Source organism: Rhincodon typus, chromosome 10 (assembly GCF_021869965.1).
Source record: "Rhincodon typus isolate 14 chromosome 10, sRhiTyp1.1, whole genome shotgun sequence".
Lineage (NCBI taxonomy): Eukaryota > Metazoa > Chordata > Chondrichthyes > Orectolobiformes > Rhincodontidae > Rhincodon > Rhincodon typus.
In genome coordinates, this window is record NC_063341.1 from 77,347,211 (window position 1) to 77,360,079 (window position 12,869).

Sequence of the window (12,869 nt, forward strand, 5' to 3'; positions counted from 1 at the left end):
GTGCAATCGGAAGATGCTGTGCGTGACGGTGGAGGTGTTTAGTAAAAAGCAGAATGTTGCAATAGGTTATGCTGTTCTGAGATGATAAGGTAGAATGAAGGGGGAAACTGTGACTCACTGGGCAGCCCTCTGAGACAGGGGCTCCTTATCCTGGAGCACAAAATCAAAGCTCACAGTGTTGAAGGTACGACCTCGCTGCTGTGACATTTAACCAAGCCCCTGTCTACTCTCTCAAGTCAATGTCATAGAGTCATTGAATTGTACAGTACAGAAATAGTCCTTTCAGTCCAGCTCATCCATGCCAATCAAATATCTTAAATTAATCTAGTTCCATTTGCCAACATTTGACCCATATCCCTCTAAATCCTTCCTATTCATCTATCCATTCAGATGTTTTTTAAATGTTGTAATTGTACCAGATCCACCACTTCCTCTGGCACCTTGTTCCATACACACGCCAGCCACTGCGTGATAAAGTTGCTCCTTAAGTCCCTTTTATACCTTTCTCTTTTCACCTTAAAGCTATGCCCTCTAATTTTGGACTCCCCTATCCTGGGGAAAAGACCTTGGCTATTTACCCTATCCATGCCCCTCATGATTTTATAAACCTCTATAAGGTCACCCCTCAGCCTGTGACGCTCCAGGGGAAAAAGCCCCAGTCTGTTCAGTCTCTCCTTATAGCTCAAACCTTCTAAACTTGTCAACATCCTTTTAATCTTTTCTGATCCCTTTCAAGTTGAACAACATCTTTCCTATAGCAGGAAGACCAGAAGTGAACACATTATTCCAAAAGTGACGTAACCAATGTCCTGTATAGCTGTAACATGCCATCCTAATCCTATATTCAGCACACTGACCAATGAAGGCAGGTGTTCCAAACGCCTTCATCAAATATAGCAAGGCACTGTCCAAAGGAGAGGACAGGATTTCACCCCAGTATTCTGGTCAATATATGACCCTTAATAAAAATAATTGGAAGCAGATTATCCAGTTATTATCATATTGCTGTCTGTGGGAGCTTGCTGCACATAAATTGTTTGCCATATTCTTCCCACTATTATGATTATACTTTGGCTGTAAAACCCATCTGGTTCACTAATGTCCTTTAGGGAAGGAAATCTGCCATCCTTACCTGTGACTCCATGTGACTCCAGACCCACCGCAATATGGTTGACTCTTAACTGTCCTCTGGGCAATTATGGATGGGCAATAAATGCTGCAATCATTCCCCTGAATGAATAACCTTAAAAAGTGCATTGGGGTGACACAAGGCTATAAAAGGCACTACCTTAAGGCAAATTGTCCTGTGTATCTGTGAATCTATTCTGTGTCACACCATGGGTTGTATCTGTCTGATGCCTGAAATCCAAATTCTTCCATTTCCAGCTCTGACATCCCTCAGTTTGACAAGCTTGAATTTTAAATATACGGAAAGAGTTTGAAAATAATTCTGATTGACCCACTTTCTTGCAATTCTTTATCTAGTCCAAAAAGCCATCTTACCAAGTTCATCATCTTGTCAACTGGGCTTACTTTGTTGGGGTTCATTTTCTCAAGCATCTTCTTAATTTGTTCAAACGTGGGTCTCATAAGAGGATTGTGTGCCCAACACCTTTTAATTAGCTTCAAGGAAAAGAAAGAACATTGCATTAAAATTGCCATTCAAATTCACAAATGTGTTTATGACCAGCAATTTTGTACCATCCAATCACAATATGATTTTAGTTCACATCTGTTCTACTCAAATGCTCATAGGATCATAGAATTGTGCAGAAGAGGTAGCTTGGTCCATCTAGTCTTCTCACCTTAAACGACTTTAAACTGCACTAGTCCCATTTTTGCATAATAGTTTTGAATGTTATGGCATTGCAAATGCTCATCCAAGTACTTTTTAAAGGTTGTGAGGTTTCCTGCCTCAACCAGCCCCCCAGACAGTGCATTCCAGATCCCCATCACCCTGTGGGTGAAATAAAATCCTTCTAATCTGGTCTAAACTTCCTGACTTTGATCTTAACATTTTACCTCCTTGTTATTGACTCTTCAAATAAGGGGAAAGCTGCTTTCTAATCTCTGCCCTGTATATGGCCCCCATAATCTTACACATGTGTATCATGTTGCTCCCCCCCAACCTTATCTGCTCCTAAGAAAACAACCTGAGCTTATCCAGCCTCTCTTCATTGCTGAAATATTCTATCCCAGCCAAAATCCTGGTGAACCTCATCTGCACTCCCTCCAGTACAATCACATCCTTCCTGTCGTGTGGCGACCAGAACTGCACACAGTACTCTAGCTGTGGCCTAACCAAAGTCCTGTCCTGTACACCTCCAGCATGACCTCCCTGCTCTTATAATCTATGCCTTGACTGGTAAAGACAAGTGCCCTGTTTACATTCTGAACTACCCTATTAACCTGTCCTGCCACCTTCAGGGGTTTATGGACAAGCATCCCAAGATCCTTCTGTCCCTCTGAACTTCCTATTGTCCCGCCATTCATGAAGTACTCCCTTGTCTTATTCCCTCTTCCAAAGTACATTGCCTCGCATTTATCAGGATTAAATTCCATCTGCCACTGATCTGCCCATGTGACCAAAACATCTATATCTTCCTGTAAATTGGAGACAGTAAGTACTGCTGTTGCTGGAAGCTGGAGTCAACAAATGTGGAGCTGGAAAAGCATCAGAGGAGCAGAAAAGTCAACGTTTCAGGCTAAAACCCTTTTTCAGGACTGATTGAGTCATGACAAAGGGTTTTGACCTGAAACTTTGACTTTCCTGCTCCTCAGATGCTGTCTGACCTGCTGTGTTTTTCCAGCTCCACGTTTACTGACTATATCTTCCTGTACCCTAACACCTTCCTCTTCAATGTCAACTACCCAGTCAATCTTCATCTCATGTCATCTTAAACTAACCTATCTTCCCCCCTCCCCCAACATTCTCATCAATATCAGTTCTGAATATCACAGACAATAAGGAACCCAGCACTGATCCCTGTGCTAGACCACTGCACACCAGGCTCCAGTCACACAAACAGCCTTCTACCACCACCCTCTGTTTCCTGTCACTAAGCATTTTTAGACCCAAATACTTTTCCTTTCAAGCTCTGTATTCTTTTCACTGTTCAAATATTTAGACAATTTCCTTTTGAAGATTATTATTAAATCTGCTTCCAACATGCTTTAGGGCTGTGCATTCCGCATGTAGAAAAACGGTATCTTCAAAATTCTTTTGCCTATTGTCTGTGCCCTCTTGATACCAACCCTTCTGCTACTGAAGAACCACTGTTTAAAATGCTTTAGTAGGTTGTAAATCATATTTGAATTTCCAGCTAAGTCCTCCTAAGACTGCTTGCATTCATTAAATGAGTGTGCAGGATCTCGTTTTACTGAGCAGGCAGCTTACCTCAGTGTAATCCCCCTGGTTTGGGCAATCACTATTGGACTTTCCGTCATTAATCTCGGGAAGATAGGGACGCCAAGTTGGAGCAACCTTATCGAGGTCAATATCCCCCTTGAACACAAGTGGATGTAATAAATGCAGTTTAATCCTGGTGAATGAAGGTTGTGAACTGCATTGTAAAAGTTGGCCACCAAGATGGGTAAATACTTACTGAGACTGGCTCACAGCGTGTTGCAATTTCAAGCAGTATAATGGAATAGCTGAATATAGAAACAAACATGACATGTTTTCAGATTCACTTGAAAGAAAACAATCCCAGTTCATGCCATGAATGAAAAATGTATAAAAAGATATAAAAGTTTGTGTACATGTACAAATAGATTCAAGAACAGCTTCTTCTCCACTGTTATTAGACATCTGAATGGGCCTCTCAAATTTTAAATTTAATGTTGATCTCACACTTTGTGCACTTTCTCTGCAGCCGTAACATTGTATTCCTCGCTCTGCTCTATTACTCTAATGCACATTGTATGGTATGATCTGCCTGTACTGCATGAAAAACAAAACTTTCCACTGTACCTAGGCACATGTGACATTAATAAATCAAATCAAATTAAAATGAGGTTCAGCTCTTCCACCAGATTGATTCACCCATCTTGACAAGTGATGGGAGAGTCTTATTCCAACATGTGCATCCTGAAATGAACCAATCAAGAAGCACAAAAGTCTCCCAGTTGAGGCAACAATTTTTTTTCCATCATTTGCTGACCAGGCATTACTCCCACTCTTACCATCTGCCCTTGGTGCATCTGAAAAGTCTTAACCTGTTTGGCTGAACACATCTTCCTTGGCAATCAAGCTCTGGAGTGGGATTCAAACTGAGAGCTTCTAGCTCAGAGGCAGGGCTACTGATGCTGTACCACAAGACCTTATTATCCATACATTATGGTTTTTCCACAACATCCAATCTTGAGAGTGTTACAAAAATCGTTGGCCCATTCTTAACAAATTCTCGGTTGGCATGAGGGGTCATGGTGGGTGTCTGCAAGGCATGAGATAGCATGGGTTGATGAGGTGGGGTTTGGAGAGTGTTATGCTGTACATATTGTTTTGACACAATAATAGATGTCATTTGGGACAGTTAAGCTACTTCAGTCCAGTTTGCCTCAATTCCCAGCATCCTCCATCAGTATCCCAGCAGCACCCAACACAATTATCAGGGAACCTCTGCACCCTTGAATTTAAAGAAATCTCAACTCCTGAATCAATTTGTCCTGTAGAAACAAGAAATGTCCCATCCCTGTGTTTCCAGTGTTACTAAAAACTGAATTTGTCCTCACTGTCTGTTTACTTTTTAATATCTGATCTACAAATAATTACATAGACTGTACAAGATAGGATCGGGCTATTTGGCCCAACAGTCCATGCTAGTTTTAGCCTCTGCTCAAGCTCTATCCCATCATACTCACTTAAGTCTATCAGCGCCTTTTATCTAAATTACCTGCAAATTCATCAATTCACTTCAACTGCCTGTCACACTTTGCAAGATAGAATGTTGTGGTGCAAAGATAACAATCTCTCCCTCAATGTCAGCAAAACTAAAGAGCTGATCATTAACTTCAGGAAGGAGGAGGACATGCCCCTGTCTACATCAACAGAGCTGAGGTGGAGAGGGTCAAGAGCATCAGGTCCCTAGAAGTGATGGTAACCAACAATCTGTCCTGGTCCTCCCCTGTAGATGCAACGATCAAGAAGGCACAACCTCTTCCTCAGGAGCCTAAGGAAATTGAGCATGCCCAGAAGGACCTTCGCCAACTTTTACAGATGCACCATAGAAAGCATTCTACCTGCATAATAGCTTGGTATGGCAACTGCTCTGCCCAGGACTGTAAGAAACTACAGAAAGTTGTGAACACAGCCCAGACTATCAGGCAAGCCAACCTTCCATCCATAGACTTCATCTATACTTCTCATTGCTGCAGAAAGGCTGCCAACATCAAAGATTCCCTCCCATGCCAGTTAGACTCTCTTCCAACCTCTTCCGTCAGGCAAAAGATACTGAAGCTTAAACACAGATACCAACAGGTTCAAGAACAGCTTCTTCCCCTGTCTTAGTGGTCTGCTGAATGGACCTCTCAAATTTCAAATCTAATGTTGATCTTGCTTCAGTACACCTCCTGTGCAGCTGTAACATTGTATGCTTCACTCTGTTTAAACACCCTATGATCTGTATGTCCTTGTTTGTTATGATCTGTCTGCACGGCATGCAAAACAAAGCTTTTCACTGTATTTGGGTCCATGTGATAACAATAAATTAAATCAAATCAATTCTAACCAGTCTCTGGATGACGAGGGTTGTTCTGAATCACAGGTTGGATTCCTATCCTCTTCCACCAATGATACTCATGGAAACACATGGAATAGTAGAAAGACAGAATGGTTGCAATCCAGAAGGGGATCATTCAGCCCATAGTGTTAATGCTACCTCTCAGCAGGATAAATTCAGCCTCTCTGAATCTCCTATCTTTCTCTGCAGTCCTGCAAATCTTTGCCCTCCCAATATCCAATTCCATTTTAAAGGCCACAACTGAACCAGTGTCGAACACAGACCGAGATAATGCATTCCAGATCCTAATCACCTTGATGTATAAAATAGTTTTTCCTCATGCCTCCTCTGGATCTTTTGCCAGTTGCCTTATATCTGTACCCTCTGGTACTTGATCCTTCCACCAATTGGAACAGTCTTTTTTCCCCTACCTCCTTTATGCAGAGCCCTCAGGATTTTGAATGCCAAATCAAATCCCTTCTTAGCTCCTCTATCTCCAAGGAGATTCCAACTGCTCCAGTTATCCAGGAGACAGAAGTCTATCACGCCTAGAAACATTCCCACTCCTTCACCCTGTCCAATGTGCTGACATTACTACAAAAGAATGGACCCAGCCAAGGTCAAACCTGTGTCCCACCAAGACCCACCACAATATTCCCCCCATTTTCCATGCCCTCTCTACATCCGTTAAGCCCAACACATCTCCATCAACTATTGTTCCAACCTCGTGAGCAATCAGTGAAAGGAGCAGTTTGTATTGGAGTGAAGTTACCTGTAAACATCTGCAGTTGGGGTAACATTGGAAACCAAGCCTGTAAATACTTCCGGACCACTGTAAATGCGTCTTGCCCTTGCATTGAGTGTGAGAGAAAATTCTTCAAAATCATCCTTTCGGTAGGCTGCTAAGCCGTAATCTTCACAAAATAAAATTGAAACAGCAATTCAGAGAGCAATCCAGACCATGATGCTGCATTGCATTATCCTGTCCAGCTTGCATGACTGAAATTACCTGAGATTTTGCAAACCCATCTATCATCGATGATGCAGTTCATTGAGTGTAACCTCCCGTGGTAAATTCTGTGCTGATGAAGGTAAGCCATTCCCCGAGCCAGGTCAGTGGCAAATGACAGTCTAAAGCAACAACAAGGACTTACATTTACATTGAGTCTTTAATGTGGAAAATAAATGTTCTAAGGTGCCTGACCAAATCACAAGAGATAAATGGACAGTGAGCCCAAAGAAGGAGGAATTATTAAGAGAACTACAGAGAAGATTTTTTGAGGAGCAGGATGTAACAGGATGAACAAGAGGCAGAGTGATGAGGGGATTACAGGGGAAGGGATTGTTCAGTGTGGAACTTAATGTGGGTGTGAAGGAAGGTGATGCACAGAAGAAGTTAGAGTAAAGGGGAAATGTTGACCTAGTGGTAATATCACTGGGTTATTAATTGTAAGACCCAGGTAATGCTGTGGGGATCTGTGTTCAAATCCTACAAAGGCAGATGGTTGAATTTGAATTAAATTTCAAATGAAACCTGGAAATTAAGAGTTGAATGGTGACCATAAAGCTATTGCTGACTTTCTGGGGAACAAAAAATACCCATCTGGTTCATTAATGTCCTCCCTTTAATCATAGAATGCCCTGGAAACAGGCTAAATGTCCACACTCCAAAAAGCATTCCACTACTCCTGCATTTCCCATGTTGACTACACCTAACTTAAACATCCCTGGGCACTACAGGTAATTTAGCATGGCCAATCCACCCTAACCTGCACATCTTTGGACTGTGGGAGGAAATCCACACAGACAGTCACCCAAGGCTGGAATTGAACCCATATCCCTAGTACTGTGAGGCAGCAGTGCTAACCACTGTGCCACTATGCCACCCCTGTAGGGGAAGAAGCTGCTACTGCTGCCTTGATTCCAGACCCAGGCTAATGTGGCTGACTCTTAACTGCCCTCTGGGCAATTAGAGATGGGCAATAAATACAATGCTGTGAATGAAAATAAAGAATGGAAATTTCAGGGTGACTCTAGGACATTTCTATATCCACCACTGCTCACAGGTCGACAGGATGGTTAAGAAAACATTTAGAATGGTTGCTGTACTACTGGTCACTATGGAGAGGCCTGGGAACTGTAGACCTGTAAGTCTGATGTCAGTGGTGGGTAAATTGTTGGGGGAGGTACTGAGAGACAGGATCTACATGCACTTGGAGAGGCAAGGGCTGATTAGGGATAGTCAATGTGACTTTGTGCTTAGGAAATCATGTCTCACTAACTTGATTGAGTGGTAGATATCTACATGGACATTAGTAAAACTTTGACAAGGTTCCGCATGGTAAACCAATTAGTAAAGTTAGATCACATAGGATTCAGGAGAGCTTGTCAATTGGATACAAAGTTGGTTTGATGGTAGGAGACAGAGGACAGTAGTGGAGGGTTGTTTTTCAGACTGGAGGCATGTGACTAGTGGTGAGGGATTAGTGCCGGGTCCACTTTGTTTGTCATTTATATAAATGATTTGGATGAGAATTTAGGAAGCCTGGTTTGTAATTATATGAATGACATCAAAATTGGTGGTAAATTCGACATTGAAGAAGATTATCTAAGATTACAAAGAGGTTTTGATCAATTGGGTCAATGGACTGAGAAGTGGCAAATGGAGTTGAATTTTGATAAACGTGAGGTATTGTATTTGGTAAAACAAACAAGGATAGGATTTAAGATAACGAGATAACAAGGTGTAGAGCTGGATGAACACAGCAGGCCAAGCAGCATCAGAGGAGCAGGAAGACTGCCGTTTTGGGCCTAGAAGGGTCTAGGCCTGAAACATCAGCCTTCCTTCTCTTCTGACGCTGCTTGGTCTGCTGTGTTCATCCAGCTCTACACCTTGTTATCTCAGATTCTCCAGCATCTGCAGATCCTGCTATCTCAAGATAGGATTTATACAGTTAACGGTAGGACCCTGGGTAGTGTTGTTGAACAGAGAGACCAAAGGGTTCAGATCCATAATTCTTTGAAAGTTGTATCACAGGTAGACAGGGTGGTTAAGAAGGCTTTAGGCCAATTTTGTATCCAATCGGCAAACTCACCCTGAATCTCATGTGATCTAACTTTACTAATTAGTTTACTTGAGTGCAAGACTTGGGATATCATGTTGAGGTGAGGCCACTTTTGGAGTGCTGCGTACAGTTCTGATCATCCTGCTATAGGACGGATATTATTAAATTGGAGAGGGTTAAGAAAAGATTTATCAGGATGTTGCCAGAACTGGAGGGCTTGAATTATAAGGATAGATTGGATAGGCTGGGACTTTTTTCCCATGGAATGTCGGAAGTTGATCTTATAGAGATTTATAAAATCATGAGAGCCGTAGATAAGGCGAATAGCAAAGTCTTTTCTCTACGATGGGGGAATTTCAAAACTAGGGGGCTTTTTTTTAAGGTGAGAGGAGAAAGATTTAAAAGGGGCCTGAGGGGCAACTTTTTCACACAGAGGGTGGTTCATATGTGTAATGACTGCCAGGGAAAGTGATATATGCAGGTACAGCTAGAACATTTAAAAGACATTCGGGTAAGTACATGAATAGGAAGGGTTTCAAGGAATATGGGCCAAACACAGGAAAGTGGATCTAATTTTGGTTGTGATTATGGTCGGTGTGGACAGGTTGGACTGAAGGGTCTGTTTGTATGCTGTATGACTCTGCGACTCTACAAGGTCGTATTGCTGACACCATTCTCTTTCAGGGTAGGATCTACAGGATCTCCTTTGTCTTGTGTGGTCATGGAAGAGGCTTTTGTTTGTTGTACGATCACAACTGGGTACAAGTTACGCTGATATGATTGAATAGTTGGAGGACTTGGATGGCCATTCTTACTTCTTTGAGATTCTAATTTCTTCTTCAACTTACCCCAATTAAGATCAGCATAGTGGGCAGTGCTTAAGGCACTCCCCATATTAACCCTTTCAGACCCTTACACTCTGACGCAACAGACATTATACAGATAGAGATGGGAGTGGTGTTGGGGAGCAGGACATGAAGAGATTTTGAGATATAAATTTGGGTTGTTGAGCGATTGGGGTGCAATGTAGATCAGCAAAGACTGGGCTGATGGGAGAGTCAGATATGTTGCAGAATACAATAAACTTCAGCTTTTGGATGAACAAGTGAATAGGAGATCAGATGGTGGTCTTCTTTTAGATGGGCCACAGTCTGTCAGCGGTGACAGGAATGAATTTTAAGTTGGTAGATTTGTTGGATCTGGGGATTCACAGAGCACAGAATCCTTAGGCTCTGAGCTGGAGGGTGACACTGCCATCATGCTAATGTTACTGGACTTAAAATCCAGTGGCTCAGCCTCATATTATGGGGATGTGGGCTCAAATGCCACTAGGCCAGCTGGTAGAATTTACATTCTGTCAATTAAATCTGGAAAATAAAGCTTTTCTTACTAACAATAACCATGACAACTATTGTTGAATGTTGCAAGAACCCATATGGTTTGCAAATTGAGGCAGAGAAATCTGCCATCCTTACTTATCCTGGGCAATGTGGCTGACTTGGAAATGCATCCCCTCATATCACATGGCAGGCATATTAAATCTGCATTTCTTTTACAAGGCTGGTCTACAGTTTCTGGTCAATGGTAAGCCCCAGAACGTTAGTACAGGATTCAGCAATGGTAATGTTTTTGAATGATGAGATGAATTCTGTCTTATTAGAGATGGCCATTGTCTGGTGCTTGAATGTGATTCACTGTTTATCAGCCCAAAGCTGACTGTTGGGTAGGTCTTGTTTCTTGTAGGCACAGACTACTTCCGTATCTGAAGAATGGTAAGCGGTTCTCAACACTCTTCAGTCATATTCCCATGTCTGACCTAATGATGGAGAGAAGGTGATGGATGAAGCAGCTGAAGCTGGTTGAATCCAGGACCATGCACTGAGGACCTCCTGCAGCCTTATCCTGGGTTTAAGATGTTCGGTCAATGAAGTTGTGCTTTCAAGACTGTCTTAGAGGTGGACAGAGAAGTAAAGAGGTAGGCATTAAGGAGGTAATTCCAAAGTTCAGGGCCTGGGTAACTTAAGGCAAAGTCACCAGTGGTGGAGCAGGGAAATCTGGAGAGTGTGCAGTGATCTTAGAGGCTGTGAGGTTGGAGGACATTACAAAATGGTTTGGGTGAGGACATGAAAATAAGTGAACACACATGATATGAGGTTTAAATTTAAGGAGTTGTCAGATGGCAAACCAATGTAAACAAGTGAGATGATGGATTCATACAACAGTTAACCAGTGTTACAACCAGAATGCACAGGGGCAGTGGGGAAATGCAACTTGTTGCAAGTCAGGATTGACCAGGAGAGGTTAAGATTACCTTAACTGTATCGAGGACTCAAGGTGGGAGTTTACTGGAGCTTTGGGCTTGTCAATCCTGAGGTAGTCAAGGCATTTGAGCAGAGACAAGGATGAAGACTATGGAGGTGTACATGTCAAAATGATTCAGATTCAGAGATGAAAGTAACGGATTTCTCCCAGCACACTGGGATCATGAAGTTATTTTCGATGTTATTATTTACCTGAATCCCCAGTTCAAGGGAATGTCATCGTTGAACAGAACATCCACCAGGCTCCCTTTTGGACAGTATTCAGTAATTATGGTAACACTGGGGATCTCGACAGATCCACCAATAAATTTGCACAAATTTGGATGATCAAGTTCCCTGGAATGGACAGAAATGCATTTGAAGAATAAACACTCCTGAAATACCTTTAACTAACAATAAATAAAGAAAAGAAGCATTCAAACGCCATAGGTTACATTTCATCTTTATCGTACACGGTTCCGGGAATGTTTCAATATTTTGAGGAAGAAAACACTTCACTACTTTCTACTGAAACTGAAAATCAGTGACTTTAATGGTGACTCCTCTTACATCACATTTTCACTCTTCTCACTCATAATATTTTCACACGTGATAGATTCACGCAACTGTTAACTTTTTGTCATATAAACTACGGCTAAATATATGAGAAGTTGTATGTTATGGTTTAATGGTCTATTTTAATTTTTAAAAATGTCCTTTTGTTGCAGAATAACATGTCTCAATCTCCTGATCCATAGTAAAAGTCTCTCGCTAATTTATTTTTATTAAATGGAATCTTATAGTGTGGAAGAAAGTCACGTGGCCCATCAGCACCCTTCCAAAAAGCATCCCACCCAGACCCACCTCCTAACCTATCCCATGCTCAACATCTAGCCTGTACATGCCTGGACACTGTGGGCTTTTTAGCATGGCCAATCCACCTAAGCTGAATATGTTTGGAGGAACCGAAGTACCCAGAGGAATCCCACACAGACACAGGGAGAAGGTGCAAACTCTGCACAGATAGTCACCCAAGCCTGGAGTCAAGCCCAGGTCCTTGGCACTGTCAGGTAGCAGCGTTAACCACTGAGCCACCTTGGCTTGTTGGGCCAAATAGCCTACGTATGCTCCAAAGTCTTATAACCCTATGGTTATCTCGCTCTGATATTCTGTCTGTATCTTACATCAACCCTTACCCACCTATACTTCCAATGCTCTGTTTATTTTGAATAACACTGTCTCCTTTTCCACTGTTATATATCCAAGCTATTTGCTTGTACACCATCTTTTGCCATCTTCTCAGCAGTGTGATAATGTTTGATCAAGAAGGCACTACGAGGGGAGTTACAGGATGCCTTGCTCTCTTTTTAATTCACTTGTGGATTTGGGTGTCACTGGTTGGGTCAGCATTTATTGCCCATCCCAATTTGCCCTTGAAAAGATGGTACTGATCTGCCTTCTGGAACAACTGGTATATACAACTGAATGGCTTACTGTGCAATTTCAGAAGGCAGTTAAGATCAACCACATTGCTGTGGGTCTGGAGTCACATGCAGGCCAGACCAGGTCAGGATGGCAATTTCCTTCCCTAAAGGACATTAGTGAACCAGAGGGGATTTTCCTGACAACCAACAATGGTTTTCGTGGTCATCAGTAGGGTCTTAATTCCACATTTTTTAAAAAATTCAAATTCCACAGTCTGCCATGGCAGGATTTGAAACCAAGTCCCCAGTACATGAGACAACAAGGTGCAGGGCTGGATGAACACAGCAGGCCAAGCAGCA

General features: G+C 42.3%; 1 protein-coding gene across 1 annotated transcript in view; it reads right to left on the reverse strand.

The window, feature by feature from the left end:
* LOC109925094 (atrial natriuretic peptide receptor 2-like) overlaps positions 1 to 12,869 on the reverse strand; it is a 61,429-nt gene that overhangs the window by 17,009 nt on the left and 31,551 nt on the right. Inside the window, exons 5-10 of the mRNA XM_048601564.1 lie at positions 11,299 to 11,495; positions 6,730 to 6,851; positions 6,493 to 6,634; positions 3,606 to 3,654; positions 3,398 to 3,505; positions 1,504 to 1,623 (exon numbers count right to left, since the gene is read on the reverse strand). Coding sequence (XP_048457521.1) covers positions 1,504 to 1,623; positions 3,398 to 3,505; positions 3,606 to 3,654; positions 6,493 to 6,634; positions 6,730 to 6,851; positions 11,299 to 11,495 — 738 coding nt within the window. The remainder of the gene's footprint in view (positions 1 to 1,503; positions 1,624 to 3,397; positions 3,506 to 3,605; positions 3,655 to 6,492; positions 6,635 to 6,729; positions 6,852 to 11,298; positions 11,496 to 12,869) is intronic.